General features: G+C 40.4%; 1 protein-coding gene across 3 annotated transcripts; it reads right to left on the bottom strand.

The window, feature by feature from the left end:
* Nucleotides 1-731: 731 nt before the first annotated feature.
* On the bottom strand, nucleotides 732-12688 carry LOC113612219 (zinc finger protein 510-like). 3 transcript variants are annotated; one of them, XM_027091934.1, is made up of 6 exons: nucleotides 11576-12629; nucleotides 11265-11396; nucleotides 10357-10415; nucleotides 4924-5050; nucleotides 4579-4671; nucleotides 732-3440 (listed from the first exon to the last, which is right to left on the bottom strand). In XM_027091934.1, the coding sequence occupies exons 2-6, from the start codon at nucleotides 11347-11349 to the stop codon at nucleotides 3040-3042; spliced, it is 765 nt and encodes a 254-aa protein (XP_026947735.1). In that variant the 5' UTR covers nucleotides 11350-11396; nucleotides 11576-12629; the 3' UTR covers nucleotides 732-3039. The 3 variants fall into 3 exon arrangements, with proteins under 3 accessions (XP_026947735.1, XP_026947736.1, XP_026947737.1); XM_027091935.1 differs by having other exon boundaries at nucleotides 12300-12629; XM_027091936.1 differs by having other exon boundaries at nucleotides 4579-4723; nucleotides 11265-12688.

Below are 12688 nucleotides of genomic sequence, written 5' to 3'. Positions count from 1 at the left end.
GTAAATAATTGTTATTAGAGAAACATGTGGCTGGCAAAAATACTGTTGGCTTCTTTACTGAACAGACCATTCAGTAACAATGGCCATACCCATTAATATACACCAGGACATAGTAGAGAAGATGTGTGTACAGTTGACCTTTGAACAACACAGGTTTGAGCTGTGTGGGTCTACTTATATGTGGATTTTTTTCAATAGTAAATACTACAGGACTATATGATATATGGTTGGTTGAATCTGTGAATGTGGAACCATGATACAGAGGCCAACTATAATTTATACTCTTATTTTCAACTGCACAGAGGTTCAGTGTCCCTAACCCCTGCGTTATTCAAGGGTCATGTAGCATGATACTTTAAATGTGTCACATATAATCTCACATAAAATATATATTGTGTTTGGACTTCCCTGGTGACACAGTGGTTAAGAATCCATCTTCCGAAGCAGAGGACACGGGTTCAAGCCCTGGTCTGGGAAGATCCCACATGCCATGAAGCAACTGAGCCCATGCGCCACAACTACTGAGCCTGCACTCTAGAGCCTGCGAGCCACAACTGCGGAGCCCATGTGCCACAACTACTGAAGCCCACGCGCCTAGAGCCCGTGCTCCACAACAAGAGAAGCCACCACAATGAGAAGCCCACACGCGCACCGCAACAAAGACTAGCCCCTGCTCTCCACACCTACAGAAAAGCCCACACGCAGCAATGAAGACCCAACGCAGCCAAAAATAAATTTAAAAAAATATATATATATAGTGTTAAAATATAAAAGACTGCAGTGATATTTACAATGATAATTATGTCATAATGGTCATTAAATTAAGGATCTTGATGTTTTAGTTTGATTCTATTGGGTTCCAGTGAAAATTTTAAACACGGAAAATATTATACAATACACTCATATAAAAGTCTCCCACAGCTCAAGGAATTTGCACACATACATAACGCTGTATACATGATTCATTCGAAATATTTGTGATATTTTACAAAAACACATGTACTACAGCGGCTACATACATATAAATATTTTATTATATTTAGCAAAAGTTTTGTTACCAAAACATTTTTCTAAAAAAAATTTGTTTTCTAAATTGTTTCCCTCAGTAAAAATTCTCTGAACTGTAATAAAGTATGTTTTACTGAAAACTTTCAGAAAGCCAAACGTTTATAAAGTTTTACTGTACTCTGATTTACCTGAGGTTCAGTGAAATATCACCTTTTAGTAAAGCCTTTCTACATTTGTTGTAACCAATAGATTTCTTGACTCTGATTTTTCCCATTACAGTGAGTTTGATTCATGGATGAGGCTTCTAAGCATTCAGGATTTTGACAGGAGTCTCCACTCTTGTGTGAGTTCACCAACATACAGTGCATACAGACCTCTCAATGGAAGGCAACTACATTCCTACCCCACAGAGAACAGAGAACACAAAGGACTGCCATGGAGCCCATTATGTCTCAGACCTAGAAGTGAATGACATCATTATGCTCACATTCCATTGGCCAGTTCTCATTCACATTGTCCCATGTGGTTGCAAGAGAAACTCAGAAATACAGACTAGCAATGTGCTGAGTAGCAAAATGAAATGTATATTGATAAAAACACTGCCAGGGTTTCTTCCGTGTGAGTTCTCTGATATAAACTGAAGGCTAACTTCTGGCAGAAGGACTTCTCACATTCATTACATGCATAGAGTTTCTTCCCCAGATATAGTTTCTGTCATACCAAAGGCTCTGAATTGTGGGAGGAGTGTTTTGTATAAATGTCTTTACACTGTTTCTCTTCTGTGTGTATTCCCTGAGGTGTGGCAAGAGTGGGTCTGTGGCTGAAGGTCTTCCCACACTCATTACAATTATAGAGTTTTTCCCGAGTGAATTCTCTTATGTTTAACGAGGGATGAACTATTATAGAAAGATTTTCCACATTCGTTACAATCATAGGGTTTCTCTCCTGTGTGTGTTCTCTGATGTACATTGAGGGAGGCCTTCTGGCAAAACATTCTCCCACGTTCGTTACATTCGTAGGGTCTCTCCCCTGTATGAATTCTCTGATGTTGAATGCGTTGTGACTTTTGGCAGAAAGTTTTCCTGCATTTGTTACATTCAAAGGGTTTCTCCCCAGTATGAATCCTCTGATGTTTACTGAGGGTTGACTTCTCAGAAAAGGTTTTCCTACATTCAACACATTCGTAAGGTTTCTCCCCTGTATGAGTTCTCTGGTGTTTAAGGAGAACTGACTTCCCACAGAAGGTCTTCCTACATTCACTGCATTCATATATTTTCTTCCCGTGTGAAGTCTTTGATGTTTATTGAGGGTTGACTTCATATAATACATCTTCCCACATTCACTACATTCGTAGAGCTTCTCCCCTGAGCCTATTCTCTGATGTATAGTAAGTTTTGACTTTATACTGAAGAATTTCTCAAACTCATAACATTTATAAGGTTCTTCTCCTGTGTGAGACCTCTGATGCACAGTCAAGTCTGACTTTTGGGAGAAAGATTTTCCACACTAACTACATTTATAAGGCCTCTCCCCTGCGTGTGTTCTTTGATGTTGACGATGGAGAGCTGACTTCTGATAGAAGGTTTTCTCACACTTAGTACATTCACAGGGTCTCTCTCCTGTATGAATTCTTTGATATACAGTGAGGGCTGGCTTATGGTAAAAAGATTTCCCACATTCATTACATTGATAGGGTTTTTCTCCTGTCTGTGTTTTCTGGTGTACTGTGAGGTTTGACTTCTGGAAGAAGGCTTTTCCACATACGTTACGCTCGTGGTATTTCTCACCCATGTGAAGTCTATGACGTTTCTTCCAGAGGACTGACTTATCACAGGTTTCCCCACATTCATTAAGTTTATAGTGATTCTTCCCTGAGTAAATTACCCCATGTAACATGAGGTTTGACTCATCCTTGACCGTTTTCTCACATTCACCATAATCACAGAGTTTCTCTCTTGTGTGAGTTCATTCTTGAGTAATGAAGAGGGCATTACCGTGGAACGCTTTAATGTGTTCATTATATTCAAATAGTTACTCCACACTGTGACTTTCCTGTTGCTGAATAAAATCCTCATTATGATAGCAAGTGCTCCCATTTTTATTAAAATCATTAAGTTTCTCTCCAATATGAGTTTTCTCATGATTAATTTCAGGAATCAATTTCTCACACCCATTGGTATCATCAGATTTCTTTCCTGAATAGTTTCTATTATTATTGGTTAACTCTGATGTATTTTCTAAACTGATTCCATCTAGGTTATATTTACTGGGCATTCTTCTGGAAGGAATACAGTCTACGCAAAAATTAAATGGTTTTCTTAATACGTTCTCTTTCACAGTAACTACTTTTTTGTTATTGATAAATGCAGCCTGCCATAAATGTCTGTCTTGGTTTTCTTTGCTCTTTATCATGCCATCAACTTTCAATTCACCTAAAAATAAGAAAAATTAAACATACATTATGAATTAAACTACTTATAAAATTGGGCTAATACACAAATACTATTTATCTGACTCTTTGGTTTCAGAATCATTCTTTTGAAATAAAAGTTCCATATAAATGTTTCCATTTCCTCCACTTTTCTGAGTAGCTGAGGGGACGGGGTGACAGTGAACCAACTAATCAAAGCTACTGGGGTAGAAAAGGGGAGAGTAAAGTTGGCAATGAATGTACATATATTTATGTGGCCCTTCACGAATATACCTTCCAAAATGGATAGAAGGGGTGAAAGAAACATCAGGAATAGAGAATTAAAGGTTCAATAAGAATGGATGAATTACAAAGAGTGGAATTCACAGTAAAATATGCCCAATCAAGAGAATTATGCAGTAAATGTGACAGGGAGCACAAGTAGACAAGGATGTTGTTCTAAGAAATTACCAGAGGAATGAAGTATTTAGAGGAGGTAGATTAGAGTCCATGTGCCAATTTTGTTAACCCCACTGTCAACATACATCCAGAACTCCATCACTTTATACACTCTGTCCCCCTAAACCTAGTCAATGGCATTATCTCTTTTCCTGACTGGTCTCCTTGCTTCTACTCTTGCCACACCTGTACATCATTTTCTCACAGGGCAGTCAGGTTCCTGTGTCTGTTTCCTGCTAATAAGTAAATTCCCCGAGAGCAAGGGACTTATTTCACCCACTGCTGTATCTCTTTCATTTAGAGTATGATTGGCATGGACCAAGTGCTCAAGCAGTATTGGTTAAGTTAATTAATTAATTAACTCCTGAAAACAAAAGGAGTCCTTAATAGAAGGGAATGTGGGCAACTGAGAATGCTTAGAGGAAAGGGGACTAACTAAGATAAAATATTTATTATGAGATAGGAATGAAATTCAAGGTACAGGTAATAGGGATTAAACTCCTAAAAAGCCAAGCGAAAAAGAAAACATTTATGTGTGAGACTATATCTGGTGGTGAATTTAGGTATCTGAGGCATGTAGGCTAAATATCCTTAGTCAATTCCAAACAGATGGAGCCTCTAAATAGATTTGTTCAAAATGCTCCAAAGATGCTTATATCTAAAACAACCACCTGGGATCTAATTTCCCCTGGATTACTCACCTGGGTAACAATGGCTTGCAAATTCTTCCTCTAATATCCATGGTGCTTCTTGCTCTAACTTGAAGATCTCCTCTGGTTTGGCAATGCGATGCCCTGATAGTGGAAAGTGATACAGGCCATAGAGAACACTGCCTGGCTTCAGGAACTCAGAAGAAAAACCAAGGACCAGCTTCAGGAACTGCACAATGAAGGAGCCCACTGGAATCTTTCAATGGGGAGGTGAAAACACAAACAATATTCCTAGTGTCCAAACCTAAATATCATTAAACTCTACAAAAGATCCATATGCTTTGGTAACAAAGAAAGGATAGGTCTGATGTTGTTACTTAGAGAAGCTCTGCTTACCCAATGAGATGAGGATTCTGTAGTTCTCCAGAGTCACATCCCTGCACAAAGTCCTCTGATCAGGGTCCAGCTGACCCCACTCCTCCTGGGTGAAGTTCACAGTCACATCCTCAAATGAAACTGATCCCTGTAAGAGCATGTATCTGATCAATCTGAAATATTCACAACTGTATGACAGAGAAAAGATATTTAGGAACTAATTCCTCACCATGTTCACTGTTGAGTTTATTAGAAAAAGTTTTTATGTTTACCATATTCCCTGTTTTGTGTATATGTGGTGGGACAAAGAGAAACATAGTGAAAATACCCGATTAATCTATTAATTCATGCGTAATGTTGTCAGAGCAGAAGAAATTTTCCTCCACCCTTCTGGGTTCTTCTGGCTGCTCTAAGAATTAAATTGACATGAGAGTTTTACCTCTTCATTTCCAATTTGGATACCACAGAGATATAAAAAAAAATCGTAAGAGAGGCTTTGACACAGTTATATGCCAACAAATTGGACAACCTAGAAGAAATGGACAAATTTCTAGAAACACAGAGCCTGCCAAGACTGAGTCAAGAGGAAACAGACAATTTGAACAAAACAACCACTAGAAGTGAAATTGAATCTGTAATTTAAAAACTCCCTTCAGAAATTCCCTGGCAGACCAGTGGTTAGGACTCAGCGCTTCCACTGTAGGGGGCACGGGTTTGATCCCTGGTCAGGGGATCACAGGGGAATTCTACCAGATACATATCTCAAACTATTCCAAAAAACTGAAGAGGACGGAACACTCCCAAATTTATTCTATGAGGCCACCATTACCTTGATACCAAAACCAGACAAAGACACTACAAAAAAAGAAAATTACAGGCCAATATCTTTGATGAATACAGATGCAAAAATCCTCAACAAAATATTAGCAAACCAAATCCAATGATATGTAAAGAGGATCATACAACATGACCAAGTTGGATTTATTCCAGGGTCACAAGAATAGTTCCACATTTGCAAATCAATCAATGTGCTACACCACATGGATAAAAGGAAGGATGATATTCTCTAGGTCAAGCTTGTTTTCTGTATCTATGAGTCTGTTTCAGTTTTGCATATGCATTCATTTGTATTATTTTTTAGATTCTGCATATAAGCGACGTCCTACAGTACTTGTCTTTCTCTGCCTGACTTATTTCACTAAGCAAATATTCTCTAGGTCCATCCACATTGCTGCAAATGGCAGAATTTCATTCTTTTTTATGGCTGAGTAACACACAGCTTCTTAATCCAATCATCTGTTGGTGGGCTCGTGGGTTGCCTTCATGTCTTGGCTATTATATGTAAAGTTGCTATAAACATTGGGGTGCATGTACCTTTTTTTTTTTAAAGATTTTTTTGATGTGGACCATTTTTAAAGTCCTTATTGAATTTGTTACAACATTGCTTCTGTTTCTTATGCTTTGGTTTTTTCGCCACGAGGCATGCGGGACAGCTCCCCGACCAGGGATCGAACCCATTGGAAGGCGAAACCTTAACCACTGAACAACCAGGGAAGCCCTGCATGTACCTTTTTGAATTAGTGTTTTCATTTTTTTCTGGGTATACACCCAGGTGTGGAATTCCTTGGATAGTATGGCAATTCTATTTTTAGGTTTTTGAAGAACTTCTATACTGTTTTCTATAGTGGCTGCACCAATTTACATTTCTACCAAGGGGAGAGGGAAAGGAGGAGGGGTATGGGATTAACATATACAAATTACTATGTATAAAATAGATAAGTAACAAGGATATACTGTATAGCACAGGAAATTATAGCCATTATCTTGTAACAATCTATAATGGAGTATAATCTGCAAAAATACTGAATCACTATGCTATATAACTGAAACTAATATAATATTGTAAATTAACTATACTTCCATAAAAAAAATGAACTGACATGAGAGAGATTAACAAAAGAAAATCAAACAAAAGTTTAATAAAATGTATACAGCAGAGAGACCCAGGAAAGCTAAGTAACTTGCCAAAATGGCTGAAACCCTCACTCTAAATACCATCTTGAGCAAAAGATAAAAAAGGATGTTAGTGGTAGTGATTTGGGACTTCAAAGGGGAGGAAGGCAATTTACATGGAAATGGAAAAGCAGAAGTTTGGTGAACAAAGGTTTACTGGGCCTGCAGAGACAATGGAACACAGAATAGACACTGATCTCTAGGCCCAGTAGAGCACAGGTCCCCAAACCCTGGGCCTTGGACCGGCACAGCAGGAGGTGAGTGGTGGGCAAGAAAGTGCTGCTCCCCATTGCTCCCCATCACTCACATTACCGCCTGAACCATCCCCGAACACCACCCCCATCCCATGGAAAAACTGTCTTCCACAAAACTGGTCCCTGGTGCGAAAAAGGCTGGGGACCGCTGCTGTAGAGTTTCCCCAACCACATATAGCCTTCATTCTTTGCAGCTTCTCTGGTGACAGCTCTACTCCAGGAATAGGCCCTATATCTAAATTCTTTAGGTAAAAAGAAAGACTTCCTGAGTCTTCTGTTTCTTAAAAATAATCAGCCTAACGTATATACAGTGGTATATTACTCAGCCATAGAATGGAAAAAAATTGAGTTGTTGGTCATGAGGTGGATGGACCTAGAGTCTGTCATACAGAGTGAAGTAAGTGAGAAAGAGAAAAATAAATACCGTATGCTAACACATATATATGAAATCTAAAAAAAAAAAAACGGTACTGATGAACCCAGTGGCAGGGCAAGAATAAAGATGCAGACGTAGAGAATGGACTTGAGGACACGGGGAGTGGGAAGGTTAAGCTAGGAAGAAGTGAGAGAGTGGCATGGACATATATACACTACCAAATGTAAAATAGATAGCTAGTGGGAAGCAGCCGCATAGCACGGGGAGATCAGCTCGGTGCTTTGCGACCACCTAGAGGGATGGCATAGGGAGGGTGGGAGGGAGACGCGAGAGGGAGGAGATATGAGGATATATGTATACAAAGTCGATTCACTTTGTTATACAGAAGAAACTAACACAACATTGTAAAGCAATTATACTCCAATAAAGATGTAAAAAACTAATAATAATAATCAGCCTAAATTAATCCTCATGCCAAAGAGACACATTTTGGTGTGGCAAATTTTGCTCCCTTACAGTGTATATACATACATAGATGTCCACACAAGCATAAAATACATTATATGTATGAAAGTGTCCTAGTTTCTGTGGATATATAAAGTACATAAAACACTGTTTCTACCCTCAGAAAGCTTAGAAACTGGTATGGATGCAAACTGGATTAACAAATAGCATAAAATCAGGAGAGAACTGAGTTTGGGGCTTCAGTGATATAAAATGCCCTGGTCTAGGGACTTCCCTGGCGGTCCAGCGGTTAAGACTCCACGCTTCCACTTCAGCGGGCACGGGTTCGATCCCTGGTTGGGGAATTAAGATCCTGCATGCCGCATGGCATGGCCAAAAAATAAATAAATTTTTAAAAATGCCCTGGTCTGTTCAGGGAATAGATGATGTGTAATCTTGGGATTATTCCTTTACACAAGAGTTCTCCTAAGTCTCTGATAACCTACACTGCCAGGCACAACTTTTAAGCATCTACAAATTTGTGTTAATAGATAGGTATGTATGAATGTTTATGTCTATACAGATAGTCCAACTTCGCATGGTTCTAATAGGCATGAATTTCAGTCACCACAATTTAGTTAAATAACACCAGCCCAACAACACGGGTCAGATTTTTAGTTACTAGGATAACTGTAATTGCACAAAGTAGAAACTTCACTGCTTGTTTTTCAGTCCACAAATCACTACGAAATAACAGACACACATCATGAACAATGATCAATCATGTCGGTTTTTCCAAAGTCTGCCTGTGACTGGTTGCTGTGCATTCACCACACACAGCAAAGCATGTAGTTGTGTTGCCTCTTGTCTCTCAGCAATAAGACATTTGCAAAAACAGTTAACTGCAACAGGGAACTGGCCAACAAAGATGAAGGAGCAATAAAGAAATGAAAGGGGTTTTTTAGAAATGAAATTCAAATTGAATATAAATGGTGTTTTAGAAGAAATAGCTGTGGGACTGCTGACATTGCTGCCACTGGAGACATTCTAGACCTGCAGCTAGAGGAACTCAGGGAAGGGGAACTTGGTACTAAATATTAGCTGTATTATTTTTCAACTTCCATATATATTTATAACTGACAATTTCCAGCCTACCAATTTGCCCTACAAATTTTAGACTTGCCAGTCTCCACAATCACGTGAGCCAATTCCTTAAAATGGATGAATATATACATGTATGAATATATATGAGTATGTGTACATGTGTTATATGCATATATGTGTACACACACACACACACACACACACACACACTATTGGTTCTATTTCTCTGGAAAACCCTGACTGATACAGGGTTTAAGGAATATTTTTCTTCATCTTGGTTTTCTTTCCATTCCATCTCCTCCCTCTCTCCCAACAGCCACCAGAAGCCAAAAGAGATGGGGAACAGAGTCTTCTCTAGAACCTTAGGCAGGAGTGCAGCCCTGACAACAGCTTGATTTCAGACTTCTGGCCTCCAGAACTGCGAGGCAATAAATTTCTGTTGTTCTAGGCCGCCAAATTTGCAGTAACTTGTTACAGCAGCCATAGGAAACTAATATACTAACTCTTTGCAAAAACCCTATAGGAAAAAATCAACAGTTTGCTTTGAAAATATGTCTGACCAGTGATAGGTCTTACTTACTTAACGAGGCACAAAATTCAGCTTCTGAATTTCAGATTTGGAGTGGTTGTCTCATCCTCAGATATAGTTAAAAATCCACATGGTATGAAATTAGTCAAGAACAATAGTAAGGTAAGAATTATAATGGACCGAGGAGGAATGCGTGGGGATAAGCTTTGCTAAAAGGCAACAGGAAGAAGACCATACCAAGAAGCAGACAGAAGAAATCATCACCTTACATCAACTGAGTCATGCTTTGGCTCTCTGCCTCCTGTGCCCACTAAAGAACAGTCAGAGAAGAGAAACAGAGGTAGCATTCACTTCACGCTTGTTAAGTGCGGTTGTCAACTACCACACTTTCATTAAGACAAAGAAATTGTTTTCAGACTTCAGGCCAGAAAGTCTTTATATTCCATGACGAGTTACTTTTGTTTATTCTTAGAGTCAAAGCAAAGCATTTTCCTTTTGTACAAAGTATCAGAGAAAAATCTGCACATAATTATTATTGTAAAAATGAGTTATAAAATATGTGTAATATACATACTAACAAAGCAACTATGATTATCTCCATATAATTAAATGTTGACTTTTCCTTGTTTTAGATCTGTTAACTCTATATATTCCTTAATAATTTTTATCATTTTAATCTTGAATCATTTTTGCAATGGAAGACAATGTGAGAAATGAATAAACAAACAACTCACCGGGGACTTGTTCTTTTTCTGTTCCTTTTGGGAAAGTACAGAGAAGGCTGTATGTACAGCTATGGGAAAAGAAAACAGGAGTGGGTCATGTGAGATCTGGCTGCTAGGAATCTTTGAGCTTCCTAAGAACTTCTGCCTACCGGCTGGTTAAATGCCCCTCTGTGGGAAAAAGTTTCTCTGGCCTCTGAGGAGTCAGCAAGAACTATGTGGAGGGAGAATTCACATGTGCAACTCTGACAGCCAAGTTATAGAGCCTGGCTGAGCAATTTAACCCCGGATTTACTTCCTAATGATTTATTAATTTCATTTTTCTTTTAGAACCAATTCAGGACTAATTGAACAAATAATATTACATCAGAAGAAAACCCATTATTTTCATCATCAACGCTGTAGGAAAAGTACTCAAGATATGTTTGCTTATATCCTACTGAGTTGCCTACCCTTCGAGTCAGAGAAATCACCCTGCAGAGAGGGATGGGGGAGTTCCTTCAGGAAAAGGTCTATTTAAAAACTTGTTTGTTTCTAACTGAGTTGTAATAAAACCTGGTGGGTGACTTACCCGTTATAACATGGACATCCTTTTTCTACTCCTGGCTCCACCACTAACAAACTGGGTGTCTATGGGCAGGTTACTTGTACGCTCACAGTCAAGGTTTCTCAGCTTTGAAATGAAGCAGACACAGATGATGTCAGGGTAGATGCAGCAGCCAGCATCCCTCTAGGGGGCACAACATCATGACGAATGTCATAGGAGAGCAGCTCAGAATTTGGAGAAAGTGAGTGGAGGCTGAAGGCATGGTATGCTTATTAAAAGCTGGGCCTAGTGATCTCTCTCTGCAGACCATGCCCACGTGAACCCTCCAAAGAATGAACACTTCCTTGCCCACCACTCTCAGGGCCCCACTCACCTATCTTTCCTGAAACTTGGTCCAGACCTTTCACCATCATGGTGAGGTCTTCTGGATGCAGTGATATTAGCGAAGCATTGCTCATTCTGAGCAGGATAAAGATTGCTACTTGCAAAGGAACAGGAACCTAGGCTTAAAGGACAAAATCATCTTATTTAGAAGTTTCATTCCGGGCTCCAAATGTCACAGAACTTACTTGTCTAAACTCCAAGGCCACTGAGGATGCTGAAGATTGGACAGTGTTGCAGTCCAAGCAACACATTATGTAGTCTGCCCCAAGGGTTCCGAGATGGCAAGAAATCCCAGAATACCTGACCACAAGGTGAGATTCACTCCACACACTTTGGGATTGTTTCCCTGTGCCCCGCGGGAAGTGCTGTGAGGAATACACTGCTGGTTTTAGGCTGGATATCTACCGTGGCTGTGTGACCTGGTGTATTTCACTTGAACCCTCTGAGCCTCAGTTTTCCTTTTTTGTCAAAATAGAAAACAGTTACATAAAGGCTGTTGTGAAGATTAAACAAAACAGCTAATGAAAACAGCAAAGTATCTTCCAAACACCTTATCAGCTAATATCAACTATACGTTATGTGCTATATGTAAAAACTTTACGTCCGTATTTTCAAAACGTATGTAAAAACTTAATCCTCAGAACAACCCCGTGTGGTACATATCAATACTCTCGTTTTACAGATGAGAAAACCTCGTCTCAGGTAGATCAATCATCTTGCCAGCAGTAATTAATTTACACCTGGCTCCGCCTGGATACAAAACTCACGCCCCCCCTCCCGCAGTCGCGTGGATTCGGCAGCCTCTCGGGGCTCCGTACGTCCGCATCCCCACGACCGAGGCCGCCCCTTCCCCTGACAGAGGCGCCCCGACCCCGCCATCCCTCCTCGCAGCCGAGGCCGCCCCCATCCTTCCGCGCAGGCTCTCTCACCGGGGGTCACACCGCGGGGTTCCTTCCCACTGCTACCTCCCACCAGTCCTCAAGCCGCACCGGAACCCCTCGGCCCTCACCCAACTCGGGCTCACCCGCAGCTCTGACTCAGGCAGCACCCGCTCTCTGAGCGCGCGCAGACCTAGACGGTCCAGGATTTTCTCCGCAAGACACGGAAAAGCGAGACACCGGGGCTAGTGAACTGCACGTGCGCAGGACGAGCCGCGGCAGAGGGGCTTACTGAACCACGCGCAGTGTGAGCCAGGGAACGTAAGACTACATTTCCCATAAGCCCTGGTGCTACACCCTCCCGGAGAGTTTAAAGGGTTATGCATGAAAGAGGAGGCTTCTCTACCCCGCGTGGCTTGGCTCTGTAGCTCACTGAGGCTAGTTCTTTCAGGACTGCAAGAGACTGCAAAACACCGCAGTGGGATGCGGAGCCGTTGAGTGAATCTGTTTAAAAGAATAACTTTCAGGGCTTCCC

This window comes from Aethalodelphis obliquidens, unplaced genomic scaffold (assembly GCF_003676395.1).
Source record: "Aethalodelphis obliquidens isolate GAN/ISIS:26980383/991018 unplaced genomic scaffold, ASM367639v1 scaffold73, whole genome shotgun sequence".
NCBI lineage: Eukaryota > Metazoa > Chordata > Mammalia > Artiodactyla > Delphinidae > Aethalodelphis > Aethalodelphis obliquidens.
The sequence above is the reverse complement of the archived record's forward strand: the minus strand, read 5'-3'. Positions and strand labels throughout refer to the sequence as shown.

Coding starts and splice junctions, on each gene's coding strand:
- LOC113612219 (XM_027091934.1), bottom strand. CDS start 11,349: ATGAGCAATGCTTCGCTAATATCACTGCATCCAGAAGACCTCACCATG. Junction 4,672..4,923: donor CAGAATCCTCATCTCATTGG/GTAAGCAGAGCT, acceptor TTCCACTATCAG/GGCATCGCATTGCCAAACCA. Junction 3,441..4,578: donor TGCAAGCCATTGTTACCCAG/GTGAGTAATCCA, acceptor TCTTATTTTTAG/GTGAATTGAAAGTTGATGGC.